Genomic DNA, 16,891 nt, shown 5'->3' on the forward strand with positions numbered 1-16,891 from the left:
CCGCCCAGCGGCCCCCTCTCGGGGGCGCCCGGGGGAGGGCGGACGGGCCAAGCGGCCGCTTCCTTCTCTTCCCGGGAGGCAGGGCCCCGCCGACGCCGGCAGCCAGACGCCCCCCGCCCCAAATCTTTTTGGAAAATTCACTTTATAAAACAAACGCATTTCCAGGGCTATTTTCGGTCTTGTGAGGCGTGTCCTGAAGCTGAATCAGACAGGAAGAGGGGGAAGTTCGGGTCTTTTTAGTTCCCGCCGCCCCCGTCCCCTGACGAAGGGGAATTAGATGCTAGGTGGGTGAACAGACGGCAGGCGCTGCGTCTCTGACCCACGCCTACCGCATCTGCTGCCTCAGGATTACGCACGCTCCAAGCTCAAGTACCCCAAACCCGCAGTTTAAATAAACAGGCTGTTTGGCTCTGACCCCCACTGGATCCTGAGCGTCCCCGAGATCCGATGGGCAGGGGTCCGGGGTTGGAGGGTCTCCCCCCCGCCCCCCGAAGCGCGGAGCTCGGGATCTCGGGCCGCAGGTTCACACCTGGAAGCTCATTGCCGGAGTCTCCCGGAGCCTCGAATCTCCTGCTCCCCACCCACCCTCCTTCTTTGCCTGTGCTTTTCGGTTCCTCGCCTTTCGGTCTTTTCCTTTCTCACTTTTTTTTCCGCCTAATTTGCTTTTATTCCTTCCCCATCACCTCCCAGTTCTCTTTCTGTTCCTCCTCTAGTTCCGTCCCCGGCTCTCGGGCAGTCAGGAACTGAGGCAGGGGGCCCTTCACCATCTACTTTTAAATGACCGTCGGGTTTTTCTGTTTTCAATTTTCTGACCATCCATTCCTCAATGGATGAAACACAAACGCAGCTTTATTCTTTGGAAGAGTTGGGGGAGGGGCGGTGGCCCCCGTTCCTGCGCCTGAACCCAACTCCCACCAACCTGGCCTGAGCGCCTCTGTGCAGGGGCGGCCAGATTCGAACCCGCGCAGCTCCTGAGCTTTGAGCCTACCGCGGGATCACCTGGCTGGCTCGGCATCTGCCAGGTGAGCTTGGGAGTGTGTGTGCTTAGCTTGCAGGTTCCTGCAAAGATGTGCCTATAAACACCCAACACCCGGCTGCACCCTACACCTACAGGGTTTTGTACACTTTCCAACCGAAACTCCGAAACGCGAGCAGTGGGGGCTGGGGAGCCCGCGAGGAGAGAGGGAATAAAAGTCCAATAAAACTTGTGTTCGCTAAAGTTTATCACCGATCCTACAAGGACAGGTGAGAAAGGGATAAGGAAGAACCAACATTTTTTTTTCCCCACAGTGCCCAGTTTGAGTTCAAAGCCAGAGCAAAGGCGCTTGCACTTTTTCTCTAAACCTGAGTGTACACTCAAAGAAAATGAGCGCACGTTTGCCCAGGAGGCAACGTGCCTTTTCCCGCGTGCTAGGCGGAGTGTTTTTTAACAAGCAAAATTCAGGTTTTAACACATGGTCTAAGTGGCCAGCAAAAGGGAAAACTCAATTTCCAGTCCAAGGTTCCTGGAGAAGCTCCTGCCAACCCCCGCACCCTCTCACGCCCCACCCCACATGTTAAGAGACTGAAAAACGACAGGGGGACGGCTTCGAAGCGAGGTTAATGTTCGGGAACAGCCCGCAATAGGAAGGGGAAGTGAATGGGGGAACTTAAAGAGGCTTTCAAAAGTTGAGCCTGCCTCGCGGGAAGCGCCCGAACTCGCGGGTCTCCAAGAATGAAGAGGGCCGCCGGAAGGGGGGCATCCACCCCGACGCTCTCCGTCCCTCCCCTCTAACAGGCCCCAACGCCCCCCCTCCCCGGAATTTCTCTGTAAAGCTAGACGGGGGTGGGGTAGGGAGGGAGAGAAGGGGCGAGAGAGTCCTCGGCTCACTCGGAGACTGGAGCACTCGCCACCCAGGCTTTGTCCCCGGGGTGGGCGAGGCCCTGGGGACGACCACCCGTCTCTTCCCCAGGCCCCCTTCAGGGAACCCTGAACTCAAAAGGCTTCCGCTGCAGGGAGGTGGAGAAAAAGACCGTGCTTGGTTAGTTATCAAGTGATGTCAAGAGCCTGAAAGCTCTCTTAGGCTTCTGTCCTTGCCTGTCGGGTTAGATTTATACTTTAAAAATACCTCTCTCAACCTGCACCTTCTCCCCCTTCCCGCCCCAGCAGCTTTCTTTGATCCACTCAAAGGTGGCTGAGGTGACGTTTGAGTAATTCCTTTATGGGGTCTTAAAATGTAAGTCAGTGTATTTATCCGGAGTGAGTCAAAAGCTTAAGTCGGGAAGTCCAACTTGACTAAAATCAATAGGTGATTGTGAGGGACCCGACTGTATTCCTGTGAACACTGTACTCAGCCCGGGTGTCATCCGCTGCGCGGAACTGTTTCATTTTGAGTTTGCAACTTGGTTTTTTCAGTGTTATTTTTTTTTTTTTTCTTCCCGAAAGCTAATGGCTTCCACAGCAATTAAGACATTTTTCTCGCCCGCCCCCGTCCCTCCCCTTTCTTTACAGACAGTAGATCCGATACTAATTCCCGCGGCTATTGATAAGGTCGCAGACGCCCCAGCTTCTCTCCGGCCCTCTCCCGCCCCAGTCCCCGCTCTCCCTCCGCCCTCCCTTGGCTTCCTTTTGATGTAGCGGGGAACGCGTCCTACTAAAAAAAAAAAAAAAAAAAAAAAAGTAATCTGCCCGGTAACAATCAGCGCGCAGTAGCAGGAGCCCCAGAGCTATTGGCTATGCAAATAGAGGGAGGGGAGACGGCGCCCCAAACTCTTACTCACCCTTTTAAAGCGATATCCCCCCCACCCCACAACCACCCACCCCTTCCGCCCCACCCTGGTTTTAAAGAGGCTGGCTTCGGGGCCTGAGTTAATCGCCTGCACCTCTGGTATATTCTTTCCCCGCCTTCTCTTTTCCACCTCCCCTCCTCCGCCTTTCAGGGAACCTTGTGAACAGCTCACCCTGCCCGGCCTCCCTACCCACCCACCCCCGCCTTGCTCTCCTTGTCCCTGGACCGGCCCCCATTCTTGGAGAAGGAGGTCCTGGGTCCACCTCCTTGTGTCCAGAGAGCCCCAAACCACGCCAAGCTCACTGCACGTGCCAGCTCGACCAACAGGTTAGGGGCGCTGGGCTCACTCCTTTTCCTCCCAAAGTGAAAAGCACTGCAATGCAGGGTGGCGGGAGGAAGGAGGTAAGGAAACGCCACCATCTCCTCTGTAAAAACAGCCTTGACCCGAGGGTGCGTGTGAGCACGTGTCAGAGCGGGCTGCGCTGGCAATGTCTCCACCGCAAACCCGTTCCCCGGGAGAAAGCCCTGGTTGGCGAGTGAGGCGTGACCCCGGGGAAAGCGGCGAGGATGCAGGCGAAGGACCTAGGGTAGAAATCTCGGGCCTCTGAGGAAAGGAAGGGGTGGTGTTGTTTGCGCAGGGGGAGAGAGGGGGAGCCAAACCTAATCCCTCCCTCGCCCCCTCCCCTCCCCCCTCCCGGGCTATTTCCTAGAAAGCTGTATCAGTGTGGCCACGCTCGGCACTGACACCTCGGGCGGCTTGTCAGCAGATGCAGAGGCGAGGAAGCGGGTTTTTCTTGCGTGGCCGCCAGCCGCGGAGGAGCCGCTGGTAGCCCTGCCCCCGGTCTGCAGCAGCCCTGGGCCCATCACTGCGTCCTCCACTGACTCCGTTAGTGCCCCAAGAACAGGAGTTTTGCTCAAGGGTCATATTGTATCTCTTCGGAGAAACAGCCCCCCCCCAACGCCAACCCCTTCCTCCTCTTCCTCTCCACGCACGTCTGGAGGGGGGGGTGATGCCCTTGTCCCTTTAATCAGGCTTTTCAAATGGCTTCGAGATGACCAGAACATAAACTTAAGGTATATGACACATAAGTTTCATCTCAAGTATGCGTGGTTGCTATTTCATAAAATCACTTCATTACTTTTATGAGATCAATTTCTCAATTGTCTGTTCCTACCCCATGTCCAAGTAATCTACCCGCCATTCCTGGATCTTGACTACAAGGGCGGGGGTATTTGGACCAGTTTTGAAGAAGCCCAAGTTGGAGGATCGCATTTTGGTCTGATATACCTACAGAGAATGTACGACACTGGAGGGCATACATAGGAATCGGTCTTTTTGTGGGTTCCCCTCTTCGGGGCCCCTGGCATGCGGGGCTGGATAGGGGGAGAGGGCCTCGGAGAGCTAAGGAGAGGGGTAGGGGGGCGGGGGACCGCGTTTGAAGTTTGGTCGGGCCAGCTGCTGTTCTCCTTAATAACAAGAGGGGAAGGGTGGGAGGGAAGGAGGAGGAGGGGAGGACCGAGAGGGGAGGGAAAAGGAGGAGGAACCAGAGAGGGGAGCGAAGCGAGAGGGAGGAGAACTAACTGCCCAGCCAGCTTGCGTCACTGCCTCAGAGTGCAGAGAGAAGAGCGAGCTGGGCAGAGCGAGACAAATTTGAAGGGGAGGGCAGGCGCGAGTTCAGCAGCCCCCGGGGCTCTCCTCTCCCACCGCCTATCCCTTTCCTCTCTTCTCCTCCAGCTTCTCTCTCTGCCCCGAACTTTCTCCCGAAAACCCTCTATTTAGCCAAAGGAAGGCGGTAAGGGGATCCCCCTCCCCTCCCCCCTCCAAAAAAAAAAAAAACTTTTCCAGTCGGAAGAGAGCAGGGGAACCAGTGCGCGCCCGGCTCGCCATGGAGCTGCTGTGCTGCGAGGTGGACCCGGTCCGCAGGGCCGTGCCAGACCCCAACCTGCTCTACGACGACCGCATTTTGCAGAACTTGCTCACCATCGAGGAGCGCTACCTTCCACAGTGCTCCTACTTCAAATGCGTGCAGAAGGACATCCAGCCCTACATGCGGAGGATGGTGGCCACCTGGATGCTGGAGGTAGGGACGTAGGCAACGCTCTCTAGGAACCATGTTCCCACCCCGATTCACAGCCCCCACGCAGGGACCCTGAAACTGGACAGGGTAGTCTCTGTACCGCCCTCCCCGCTCTTGGGCGCGAGGTTATCCCGAGCCCTTTGGTGGGACGCGTGGCTTCGTTTCGGTTTTTTGCTGGATGCGAGATTAATTTGGGGGAGGGGGAGAGGAGAGGTGAGGAAAATCCGGGAGAAACAAGGCTGTCCTGGGGCGGGGGTGGGGGAGCATCCCGCGCGCGTGTGCCTGCATGTGGCTTCCTCTTCTTCCCACCCCCATCCCGACCTGCCTTTTGCGAAGCAGTGGCTGCTTTCCGTGCGGTGAAGAAGGCAGTAGGAGCGCGACATGGGGACCCACAGTAAAATGTAGCCCCCCAAAATGCCAAAGCAAATTCTTCCTAGCTTCGGGTCCCCGCGTGTGGTCGCGACTCCGCGTTGGCACTTAAGGGGGGGGAGGGAGGCGGGAGGAGGAGAGAAACGGGGAATTCAGGAGCCCCGGAAGTCACATTGAAGAAACGTGTGTTTTAGGGGAACCCAAAAGAGCCACTTCTTTACCCTTGCTCCAAATCTTTGCCGAGCAAACTGTGTGCCCACGTATGCACAGCTCTGGACCTGCCGTGGTTTCGCCATGTTGCTTTGCAAAGTCCGATTGGAAAGTCTGGAGACGTCGCCCGCTCCCCCTCGCACCCTCGTATCCCGGCCACCCCATTTCTAACCTTGCCCTCTCCTCCGACCCCCACCTCACGAAGGTTACTTACAGTTTGGCTTTCCTGCTTCCTCGGTGCGGAGAGTTGGGTGGGGTAGGAAGGGGGGGAGGAGGTGTGTGTGGGGGAGGATATCGGGGCACCCCTAAATGAGAGGTCAGATCCCCCCGTGCCTCATTCCGGATGCTTCCCGGCCCCCGTCTTTTCCCCAGCTGGTCACCACGCTCCCTAGTTTCTGCCCTTGTGGGCCGCAGCCGGACACTCCCGCCGCGGCTCTTACCCCTTCAAGTTTTCCCCCGGGATCCAGAGCTCCGGGGGTCGAGATACAGACCTTTCCGGCACCCGAAACCTCCGTTTTGGGAAGTCTAGCTCCTCCTTGGGGTTTTCACGCCGAAAGGGCTTTTCTAGGATATTTTCTCGATTTTTAATTATTTTTTGAAACCGTCCCCCCTGCTCCGACTCCAGCTGCCGAGGCTGCGGCGCTCTTCCTCTTCTCCCTCCCCCTCTCTTCCCCACCTCTCCCCACCCACCCCCCCAATAGCGGCGCCTGGGCCGAAGGGACCCCCGCCGGCAATTTTTCCAATTGTCGGGAATGATAGAGCAGGGTCTGGGGGACCGAATGGGACCAAGCACGAGACCCCTGGAGCTTCCAGAATATTTTTATTGATTTTTTGAAAAGATGACGAAATCCAAAAAAGAGTGAGTTAGAGAGTGAGCAACGAAGTGAGTGGCTAAAGGGAGCGTCGTGCAGCCACCGCGCGATTCTCTGACTCCCCGCTTTGGATCTTTAATTCACCCCGTTTTTTAGGCTTCCGAGGAGTACTCGAACTTGGATGGGCTGTTTAGGTTTACCCCAGTTTCTTCATTTTTATTCTTGTCACGCAGTCTGCCCCCTCCCCCTCCCCACAAAAATTAAATATTTTTTTGTTTTTGCCATAGTTTTTTTTTATTCTTCTTTTTTCTGTACTATTTTTTTCCCCTCCCAACCCGTTCCCACTCCTATTGTAGGTCTGTGAGGAACAGAAGTGTGAAGAAGAGGTCTTCCCTTTGGCCATGAATTACCTGGACCGGTTCTTGGCTGGGGTCCCGACCCCTAAGTCCCACCTGCAACTCTTGGGTGCTGTCTGCATGTTCCTGGCCTCTAAACTCAAAGAGACCATCCCTCTGACAGCCGAGAAACTGTGCATTTATACCGACAACTCCATCAAGCCTCAGGAACTGCTGGTAATGACTGCTCCCTTCCTCCCTCCCTTGCTGCTCTTCACCCTGTTTACTCCTGGCCTAAGGTGCTTTCTGCCTACTCCTTCCAAAACAAATTCTCAGGATCCCAAATTTCCCCACCACTAGAAGGTTCACACTTTTTTCACATGTCTGTTTTTTGTGTTCCTACTGTGTTGCTGGGCAGTGTTCTAAGCACAGAGGCTACGTGGACAAATGAGACCAACATGGAGATTTGTGTTGGTGAGATTCGTTTGTAATTGTGTGTGTGTGTGTGGAGGAAGGATGGAGTACAAGGATAATACTTCAATTAAATTCACATTTTCAGTCACTGAATTCTGAGAATGTAGTCTGACATCTCACAAGATAAGGAATGTGCTTACATAATAGGAATGTGTTGGTTTGTCTAAAAACCTGGAGCTTAAAGCTAGTGTCGTGTATCTGTCTAGTCTCAGATAGTACGTGCGCATAGTAGCTGTACAGTAAATATCAGCTCATTAGCTTTTGAGCAAAATCAAATGTTAGCCTTTCACTAGAGGAGTCCGAGGCCTGTGCCTGTACCTCTGATGGGGTTGTGACCTCTGTACAGTCCTGGTGGTCCCATCTTGCCTCTAGCTTTCTGCCAGGGAACTTTTTTTTTTTTTTTTTTGCCCCACCAGTCTGAACCTTTTTTCCCTTAAGCTCCACATGTGTGATTTCTATATCATAGCAACACTGGAATGGTGGAGCAGCTCTGAGGCTACCCCTTCAGTGGTCTACATAACTTTCTCTATATTGCTTAGAAAAGGGGTTCTCTCCCCCCCTGCCGCCCCCCCTTACTGGCATGGCCTGCACAAAGTCCACAGAGCTAAGACTGGTTTCTTGAACTGAGCCCTTTGTGAGGGGCCTTCCTTTCTGGAGCTGTGCTGCCATCTAGCGGTAGACATGTGCAAGGTTGGGGGAGGAATTGCCGAGAATGTGGAGAGGGGCATGAATGACTTCACCTTTGAACTGCTGCCAGATTTCAGCTGCTTCTGGTTTGGTCCGAGAGGCCCAGAAAGGTACTTTCTTCTGGGAGATCTGCTTCCTTTAATAATGGTGCAAGACGAGTGGCTTGTACTCACATTGCGCTGTGAGAAAAAAGCGCTGGGATTTCAAACTGTCTTTGAAGACGCTGATTGTTTAGTCGTCTACCAGGGATACTCCAACCCTCTATAAAAAACCAAGGCAGACTTCAGCACTTATGAAAAAGAAATTGTTAGGATTTGGGTCCGGTTTGTCTTTCTCATGGTAGTGCAGGGAAATCAATCTTCCATCCGGTCCATTTGTTTCAACATGATGGTGGACGGAGTTGGTATTCTTTGGGATACCCCAATTTTTCCAGGATGAGCCAAGTTAATTTATATTGCTGCAAACAAACCTGCCTTCATCGCGTTCCTCATGTTTTTAGCCCCGAAGTTGGGATGTGGAGTCCTCTTATTTACAAATGAAAAGGCTGAGGCCCAGGGAAGAAAATGGCATTGCCCTGGTCACACCACCAGGCAGTGCAGCAGAAAGAGGATCAGGACTCTGACACTGGCTGAGCATATGGCTCTCGCCATTAGCCAGTGGAAGGGATTCAGGGTTCTTAGGGTCAGCGGGGAGACACTGGTGAGCTGGTCTCTCCTCTCATTCTTAAAAACTATTGATTGATAAGCATATTTTTCCTCTGCCCATATTTTTATGGTTTTTTTTTTCTGACTTTTTCCCCTTTTAGCACAATTTTCCAAAAGTGTCTCAATAGGGGAGAGAAATAGGGTTTTTCATTAGGTGGGCTGCTAGTCAGAGGCTCACAAGAGACAGGTATGTATTGTCCTGAACTTGGCTTTGTGACCTTGAACAGCCACCTTCACCTTGCTAGAATCACTTCCATCTGCAAAATGGGGAAGGAGAGTAATAATAATCCCAGAGTCCCTGGGGGGTGCAAATGTACTCAGGTGCTAACCAAAAGGTTAGAGGTACACCCACCCAGAGGCACCTCAGAAGAAAGGCCTGGCGATCTATTTCTGAAAAATCAGTCATTGAAAACTGTGGAGCACAATTCTACGCCAACACACGTGAGGTCACAATGAGTCAGAGTCAGCTCGATGACGACTGGTTTAATGACAATCCTGGTCATTTGGTCATGGTTACAGAGGCCTGAGAAACGTTTAGGTGAAAGGGTGCTTTGTGGCCAAGTGTCAGTTCCCCATGGTTTCTGCATGATGTGTCAAGGGGAAAGTTCTAACAGCGAAGAGAAAAATGGCACTTTTGGGCACCAAATGTGAGCAAGCTGATAGGTTGCCAAGGAGTTGGGCCAGAGAACCTTGCTTTGAGCTTTAACCATGTTTATCATTTTTCCACGAGTTTGGGCTGGGTATTAAAAAAACTATTAATCCAGCGATAGAGACACATAGAAGAAATCACTACCAAAGGGCCACAGTGACCTTGGCAGCATCTTATTCTAGGTTAAACATTCTGGGTGGGGAGGAAGCAGCATTGCATGGGAAGTCAGGGTTGGGTGGGAGTAAGGGGAGCTGGGGAGAAAAGGAAAGAGGAGAAAGGAGAATCTTGGCAACAGTTACCTGGGCTCTCGTTATCTTCAATGGAGCCTGCCATTTGAAGCATAAGAAGAGCCTTCAACAGCTTCAAAGCTTTAGGGGCACGCTGACAGATGAGGCGTGCCTTCCCATCTCCAAGTGACCTAATGAGGGCCATTAAAAGAGGTCTGGATCCCAATCCCCAGCCCCAGACACCAAGTTAGCCTATGGATTTTATACTCTTCCTACCTTCCTCACCAGGAGTGGGAGCTGGTGGTGTTGGGCAAGTTGAAGTGGAACCTGGCAGCCGTCACCCCTCACGACTTCATCGAGCACATCCTTCGTAAGCTGCCCCAGCCGAGGGAGAAGCTGCCGCTGATCCGCAAGCATGCACAGACCTTCATTGCTCTGTGTGCCACTGGTAGGAATAGGCTGGAGCCCGAGAGGGAGGCGAGGGCAGCTGAGGAGCTCTGTGGGTCATGACATTCGGGGGGAGGCACACTGTGTTACTCAGCTTCATGTGTTTGTGTGTTTCTGGAAGGGTGGTCTACAGCCTAAGGTTTCATTCCTGAGTGGTGGTTTTTTCTTTATCTGGGCTGGTACATTCTCTTTCGCTACTAAACTCATAAATGGTTTATGAGGACAGGTGTGGTAAGGGAAAAAAAATATTAGTGCCTGTTAAAATATTCTTTATGATGTCTAAAGTGCTCTTTGAAGATTATATGTACTGCTCGATGGTTGTGTTTAAATCTTTAATCTTTTGAGGAAAAGGATGGCTTGGAGATAAGCCCAAGGGGAAATTTAGGAGGGGGTGGGGGCAAATATAGGTTAAAGGAACAATGTCAAGATAAGGACTCTGCTGCTCCCAGTAAGGGAGACTAAAGGAATTCTTTTTACTATAGGGCATTTATTGCCTTCTAGCTGTTCCCTCTACCGGATGGCTGGCTTTCAGCAAGGGTTCCCTTTCGGAGCCCTGAGTTCTGACGCCCTCGCTTTATATGGCAGTGTTTCGATTGGGGGTGCAGCCTTTAAAATAGCAGTAGCCAATGTCTTTTTCATGTTTTAAAAGCTATTTCAGTCACCATTTTAATCCTACAACTGATACATAGTTTCTGTTGACCCCTTTGTTTCCCATTTTCGTAATAAACTGAAAGCAGTGGTTTAATGTTGCCTCATTAAATTGAACCATGGCCAGTTTTACTATTTTTTTGTTAGTAATGACCGTAGTAAAAACCCTGAAGCCTTCCTCATCCAGGCGAGAAAAGGTGTCAAAAATTCATATTGTCACGCTCAGAAACGTTCGATAAAGAACTGGCCATTTGGGTGGATTTTTAAGGGTAGTGTGAGCTTAAACGTGTCAAGAGTAGTTGAATTGTCAATAGGTGGGGCTTAGGGGCTACCTTTTTTCAGTATCTTGCTGCATGTTTTTGATGCGTTTGTAGAGATGATTATAAAATGTGCAGTGGTGCAAACAGTTACGTACTGCATTGCTAGCCTAAAGACTGGAGTTGGGAACCCACCTAGAGGTACCTTGGAAGACTGGCCTGGTGACCTGCTTCTGAAAGGTCACAGCCTTGAAAGCCCTATGGAACACTGTTCTACTCTGCACACACAGGGTCACCGTGAGTCGGAATCGACTTGAGGACAACTAAAAACAACAGTCTATAAATGCTCTGTGTTCACATTCAAAAGGTTAGGTGTTGCTCCTTATCACTGGGTGACCTTGGACAGGCTGCTCCACCTCTCTGAACCTCATCTTCTTTTTCTGCAAAACGAGCCTGCTGATAGGTGATGCGACAGCCTTTTCAGGTGATTGAGAAAATTAAGATGAGAGCGAGATGCCACTCATGGAAATGCTTTGTGAACCGGCAGGGTGTAGAACAGACATGCCATGGCACTAATTATAAAATGCCACCATCCCCGAATTCTGATTTTATTTCTTCAGCCAAGATACTATGACCTTACTTTTCAGTCTGCCCGAATCTACTCCCAGCAGGGCCCCTGTGCTCTGCACACACTGGCCTGAGCCGATGATTCCAAGCCTCTCACATTTGATTTCAGGGGACAGTGTCCCCCTGGGTGACTTTCTTTAGTCCTGCCGTTCTGGACCAGGACTGGGGCTAACGGAGTGTGTATGTGCCCAGGGCCCCTTTGTGGGAGAGTTAGCTGCCCTTCCTGCACCCTTGGGGACCATTCTTCAGGGCCCCATGGACCTTTGCAGTCTTCAGACTGTGACCATTCTTCTGTTTCCTTCCCTTCTTCTGCTGTCTGGCCTGGGTCCTAGAGGTCAGTCCCTCATTGACTTGTCATTTTGTCTCCCGAGCCCGGCTGTCCCTTCCTTCTCTGTTGTCAGAGTCACAGTGGGGGAGGGGTTCACCAGGCCTTTTGCTCTGGCCCTGGGACGGCTGACCCCCGACCCTAAGCTCCTGCATTGCCCAGCTGTTGATAGCCTGGCTTCTGCTTTGACCTTGTCTCTTGACTGACAGGTCTCTCGGGGTCTGTCTACCCATTCCTTCTCTCTCCTCTCTGGTTGGAGTGGGAGTGGTGGGTGGAATTACCCAAGCACGGGCAGATCCCCAGGTTCTGTAAGGGCTTGTTCCATAAACTTGGGGATCCCATCCCCCACCCCTGGCCTTCTTGCCCAGATTCTTGGGGTGGCTGCCAACTTCGGGGCCAGAGTAGGGAGCCTGGGATTCAGGGACTGAGGACAGAGGTCTGAGGGAGGCAGAGGAAGTCATGAAGATGCATTACTGCCTTTTAGAGGACCTAGATACAGAAAAGAACAACTCCAGCTAAATGCACCAAGTACTGAGACTCAGGTGGGGACTGACCAGAGCAAAGGGAGGTTCTCAGAGGAGTTTCATGGGTCTGGAGTGCCTGTCTTGGGAGAGCTGTCTTTCCTTGGTCCGCATTTGGGTTTGAGTGACTGAGTCACACAGAATCCCCCCTGCATGGTGGTTATAGCATTAACCTACAGGATGAAACCCGAGGGCTGCCTTACTTGGAGGGAAACCTTTCAGGAAGATGAAATTCCATGTTCTGGGGGCCAGGGTGTGAAGAATTGGTGCGTGTCTAGGACTGTGTCTACAAGGGCAGATGGTAGAAGATGCTGAGCTCCATGCAGCCCCTGACATCTTGCCCCCTCGCCTTGCCCCCAGTCCTCGAAGTGCTGCCCCAGAGCTGATGAGGCACCTGCAGCCGGGGTCTTGGAGGCCCATGGGGGTTGAGGGGAGATGGTAGCCGGCCCCCCGGGCTGTGTGGCTGGTTTATGGGAAAAGTTGGTTGTGAAAGAGCTGGCAGTGGTTCTGCAGAGTTTGTGGAGAGCGTATGTGTGTGTGAAAGGGGAAGAGAGCGCGGAAGAGCATGGAGGGGCTGCAGAAAGGGTAGCGGAGCATCCGTCTTTTAGTGAGCTCAGGGGTAAGATGGTGGCAGGGCAGAGAAGTGCACTCCTTCCCTTCCCAGCTTGACCTGAAATGGCCTCTGAAGGAGAGACTGCCTCGGACTGCCTGATATCCCTCCCCCAGCTGGTCCTGACCAGAGGAGACAGTTGGGAGGAGACCTTCAAAACTTCCAGCTCCTTTCTTAAAGTTTTTGATGCTGGGGAGCAGGGCTGAGCCTTTGTCCTGCTAGTTGTGGTTCTGATGTTAGAGCTCTCCAGGTCTGCAAACGAGGGGAGAGAAGACCATTCAAGATGACTCAGGATTGCACTCTGGCATTGGGAGATTCTTGACACATGATATCATGCACCACAGATGATTCCAGTTAGTCTAGAAGAGCCAATGGCATTGATTTAGAACTTGATGGGGATGAGGGTTGTGCTTAACCTCCCTACCCATAGTACCCCACATCCCCCTCTTTTTGTACAGGAGCCCAGCCTTAAGATACCACCCTGAGGTGTTTGTGCCGTGCGCATGAATAGCCCCCTCCCAGGCTTCTCCACCTCAAGGCCTGAGCTCCAGTGATAATAGTAGTCCATTGTGCTTTCCCATCTTCTGGGTTTACCACGTGTTTCACCTAAAGGTGTTTCATTAGTTTCCATCCCCAAGTTATAGCAAGGCAGTGGCGGTCCAGGGAGGGTAGGTGGCTTGGCCCTTGATCCAGAGTGGGAAGAGCTGCCTCTACAGCTGAGCAGTCATGAGGCTGAGAGGAAGTGGCCTATTGAACTGGGAGTCTCAGTTCTTGTGTTAGCACCCCGAGGGGACAGGCAGTGTGAGGCTGGCTATCTCACTTCCCATCTGGCTGTAAGATGAATGAGCAGCAGGCTGCCTGCCATTCTGCAGCCATCCCCTCCCCTCCTCCTCCCACTCATGCCTTCCTTTGGAGTTAGAGCCGAATTAGCTGGTCATGGCAGTCCTGCCCTAGGAGGACAGGGTGTGCTGAACCTATTCTGGAGGTGGCAGATGAGGTGTGTGTTGACGTCATTTGTGGGCCAATGAGAACCCTGGGTTCTGGCCTTTAAACTTCCACCTGACTGCAGGTTGGAGTTGGGGGGGGAGTGGGGGAGTGGCGATGGGGGGAATGCCTGACTATGGCTTCCCTGTTTCTCCTCAGCTTTGGAACATGTATCTCTCTCCCCCTAGTGGTGAACAAGAGCAAAGCAGTCACGCTTTTGCTTCAAGTCCTCGGCAGCCATAGCCCAAATAATCAGGGCTAAGCTTGCTGGGCAGGGCCGTGTAATCCGTGGTTTTAAACCTCTTTAACTCAGAACTCTGTCTTCAGTGAAACTGTACCAAGAGGCTCCAGATACTAAGCTGATGAATGTGGAGTGCTTCTGGTTGTCGTTGCCCGTGTTAGAGAGGAGCTCTGGTGGCCTCCTTGGAGGTTAAGCCACGTGTGCGAGGTCACACAGCTTCTTGGTGTCATGGTTGGGATGATGGCCCATGAACATAAGTCCCAAGCCAGGGCTTTTACTTCTGGGCTTTTTTTCCACTTCTGATTTGAAATCAGAATGCTACCCAGCATTCCTTAGCAATATACAGTAGGTGGCCTTGAGGAGCTGTTTAACCTTTAGAAAATTACAAAGATTACTGAATCAGGAGCCTACAACTCAGTTTTAACCCCAGACCCAAGACTCATAATAAGTGACATTAGACAATCACATAATCGCATAGAATTTCATGGATTTATCTGTAAAAGGAGGTGTTGGAAGCAGATGAAAGTTAAGTTCTTTTTTAGTAATACTTCACCATCCCCACCATTGAAAGGAACAAGCAAGCGAACAACACCAGAGCTGGAATACCCCTAAAGCGTGCCCTTGCCTCCACTGCACCTGGCGGGGGCGGGGGAGGGATGCCCCAGGTCTCTCGTATGCGGGCATTGTTCTGGGCTCTGGGTGAACCACATCTGAAGGAAGGGGAGATTCACTGAGACTATCGTTGCGGGTGTCTGTCTTCCATCGTGTGCTCGTGAGCCATCTCCAGTTGCCTGTGAGGCCTCGGTTTCTCCCACTCTTGACAAAACAGCACGAGGCTTCGGGGACTCGATCAGGTCATTTCTGGAACACACACACGTACACAACTAGATAGTGATAGATGCTGCAGAAAGCACAGAGCCCTCATTCTTCCCAACCTCAGCATGCTCAGCCTGCTCTGGGCATCTGCCTGCAATCCAGGGAACCTGGGCACCTTGCTCCTCATCCTCCAGACTCTGAAGAGAATCTTCATAGTCATATAGCCTATTACCATCCCACAGGGAGTTCCGGTAGTAATGAGTGGTGATGATGATGGGGGGCTGACCTTTATTGCTTACCATGAGCAAGGCACTGTGCTTTTAAATGGATTATTGTAGTTAATCCTCGGAACAACTCTATGAGAGTATTACTATTATCCTTATTTGCAGATGAGAAAACTGAGACTCAGAGAGGTCAGGTAACTTCCCCACCTTCACACAGCTGGTAGGTGATGGACCAGAGATTCAATCCCTGTTTGACTCCAGAGCCAGCATTCTAAACCATGAGCTGTAGTGCCCCAGAGTGCCTCTCTCTATTCCTGCAGGAGGTGAGCTGGAGCCCTAGGCACTGGGGCAACCTCTTTCCTCCATGGCCGGGTGCATTGTTCAGGTGCCCAGATGCAGCAGCCTGGAGGAAGAACTTCCCTATATCTGATGGGGATTGGGGACAGGACTGGGAGCCACCCAGACTCCACGCACTACACCTTCCAACTCTCGGAGACGTTGTCTCAGTCATCCAAATCCTTCCCATCCCCTTGGACACTTCGCTTAAGAAGTGTCTGCAGTTGCTTCTATTCCACTTGAATGCCCCCGTTCTTTGAGAAGTGTCTTTAGAAGTCACCCATGTACTTCTTAGCCGTTTATCACATACCATGCTATGCCGTATTTTTATCTAACAACTTGTTGTCCCAGCCGAAGATGACGCCTGTCTTCTTGGAGTGCGAACAATGTTAGACTTTTTTTTTTGTATCATCCATGATGCCTGAAACAGGGAGGAACAGGTTGTAGTGACTTGGTCAGGAGGATCACTGAGCACTTAATTGCCTCACACTTTGCGGAAGGAGGCGGGGTTTTAGGAAGTCACTGACAGCTCACCTTTCCAGGTGGGCAGCTGAGGGTGGAAAGGAGAGACCCTCCCACCTGCATGTGACTTCTGCAGTAAGCTATAGCTCGCTGGTGTTTTTGACCAAGAAATTTAGAGATTTCTACCTGATTTTGTTTGATAAACTAAAATGATATTAAAAAAATTTTTTATAAACTTGTATTTCCCCACTTAATGAGAAGGTTTTCATTTTCTGTGTATACTTCTAGTTCGTTAATAGGTATACATATGTTTTTATATGACGTTATGAAAACGCGTATTGGTGTGTATGTAGACACACACACACATACATGTGAACTTTTTTTGGTGGGGAGGAAGATCGTAGTGTTGGTCATGGAGCCCTGGTGGCGCAGTGGTTCAGAGCTTGGCTGCCAACCAAAAGGTCAGCAGTTCCAGCTAGCTCCTTGGAATCCCTATGGGGCAGTTCTACTCTGACCTGTAGGGTTGCTCTAAGTCAGAATGGACTCCAGCAACAGGCGGGATTTGGGTTTGGTTTTTAATCTTGGCCATAGCATGCACGCATGCAGGTTCGTTTTCTGCCCCCATGGCCCCAAGTAGACATAGTGAACGTTTCTCCATCCTGTTACATAGCTGGAGTTTAAGGTTTTCAGTAATGGATTGAGTGGGATTTTCCTCAGGGTGGGGGGCGGTGGACTGGAGGTGGTACAAGGACACGACCCTTCAGATGTTTCATTTGTGTGTTTTTTCTCTGTTCTTTTCTCCCAACTCAGCAGAGTCGGGGAGCAGAGGGAGGAGGGGCTGGTCCCTGAGTGTGGTTCTAATACCACATGGAACTAGTGCTGCTCTGGAAAGGGATAGGTGGACGCTTGTGACTTTGCTGGCTGGCAGAAGCCACGTTCCTCTCTGCTGTCTCTCTCATTCTTCTCCTTGGGGGTCATTCTCATCCCAGATCCTCAAGTCAGGACAAATGAGAGCTGAAAGGCACCTGGGAGATTACCCCATCTAGTGTCTTCAAACCTTTTGACCTGAACCATGAAAGA

The 16,891-nt window shown here is 51.8% G+C and overlaps 1 protein-coding gene across 1 annotated transcript in view; it reads left to right on the top strand.

Annotated features, from left to right (window-relative positions):
- Window positions 1–4,424: 4,424 nt before the first annotated feature.
- The window catches only part of CCND2 (cyclin D2), a 29,826-nt gene continuing 17,359 nt past the window's right edge, over window positions 4,425–16,891 (top strand). Inside the window, exons 1-3 of the mRNA XM_049882242.1 lie at window positions 4,425–4,849; window positions 6,594–6,809; window positions 9,602–9,761. Coding sequence (XP_049738199.1) covers window positions 4,655–4,849; window positions 6,594–6,809; window positions 9,602–9,761 — 571 coding nt within the window. The 5' untranslated portion in view covers window positions 4,425–4,654. The remainder of the gene's footprint in view (window positions 4,850–6,593; window positions 6,810–9,601; window positions 9,762–16,891) is intronic.

This window comes from Elephas maximus, chromosome 4, assembly GCF_024166365.1.
Source record: "Elephas maximus indicus isolate mEleMax1 chromosome 4, mEleMax1 primary haplotype, whole genome shotgun sequence".
Classification (NCBI taxonomy): Eukaryota; Metazoa; Chordata; class Mammalia; order Proboscidea; family Elephantidae; genus Elephas; species Elephas maximus.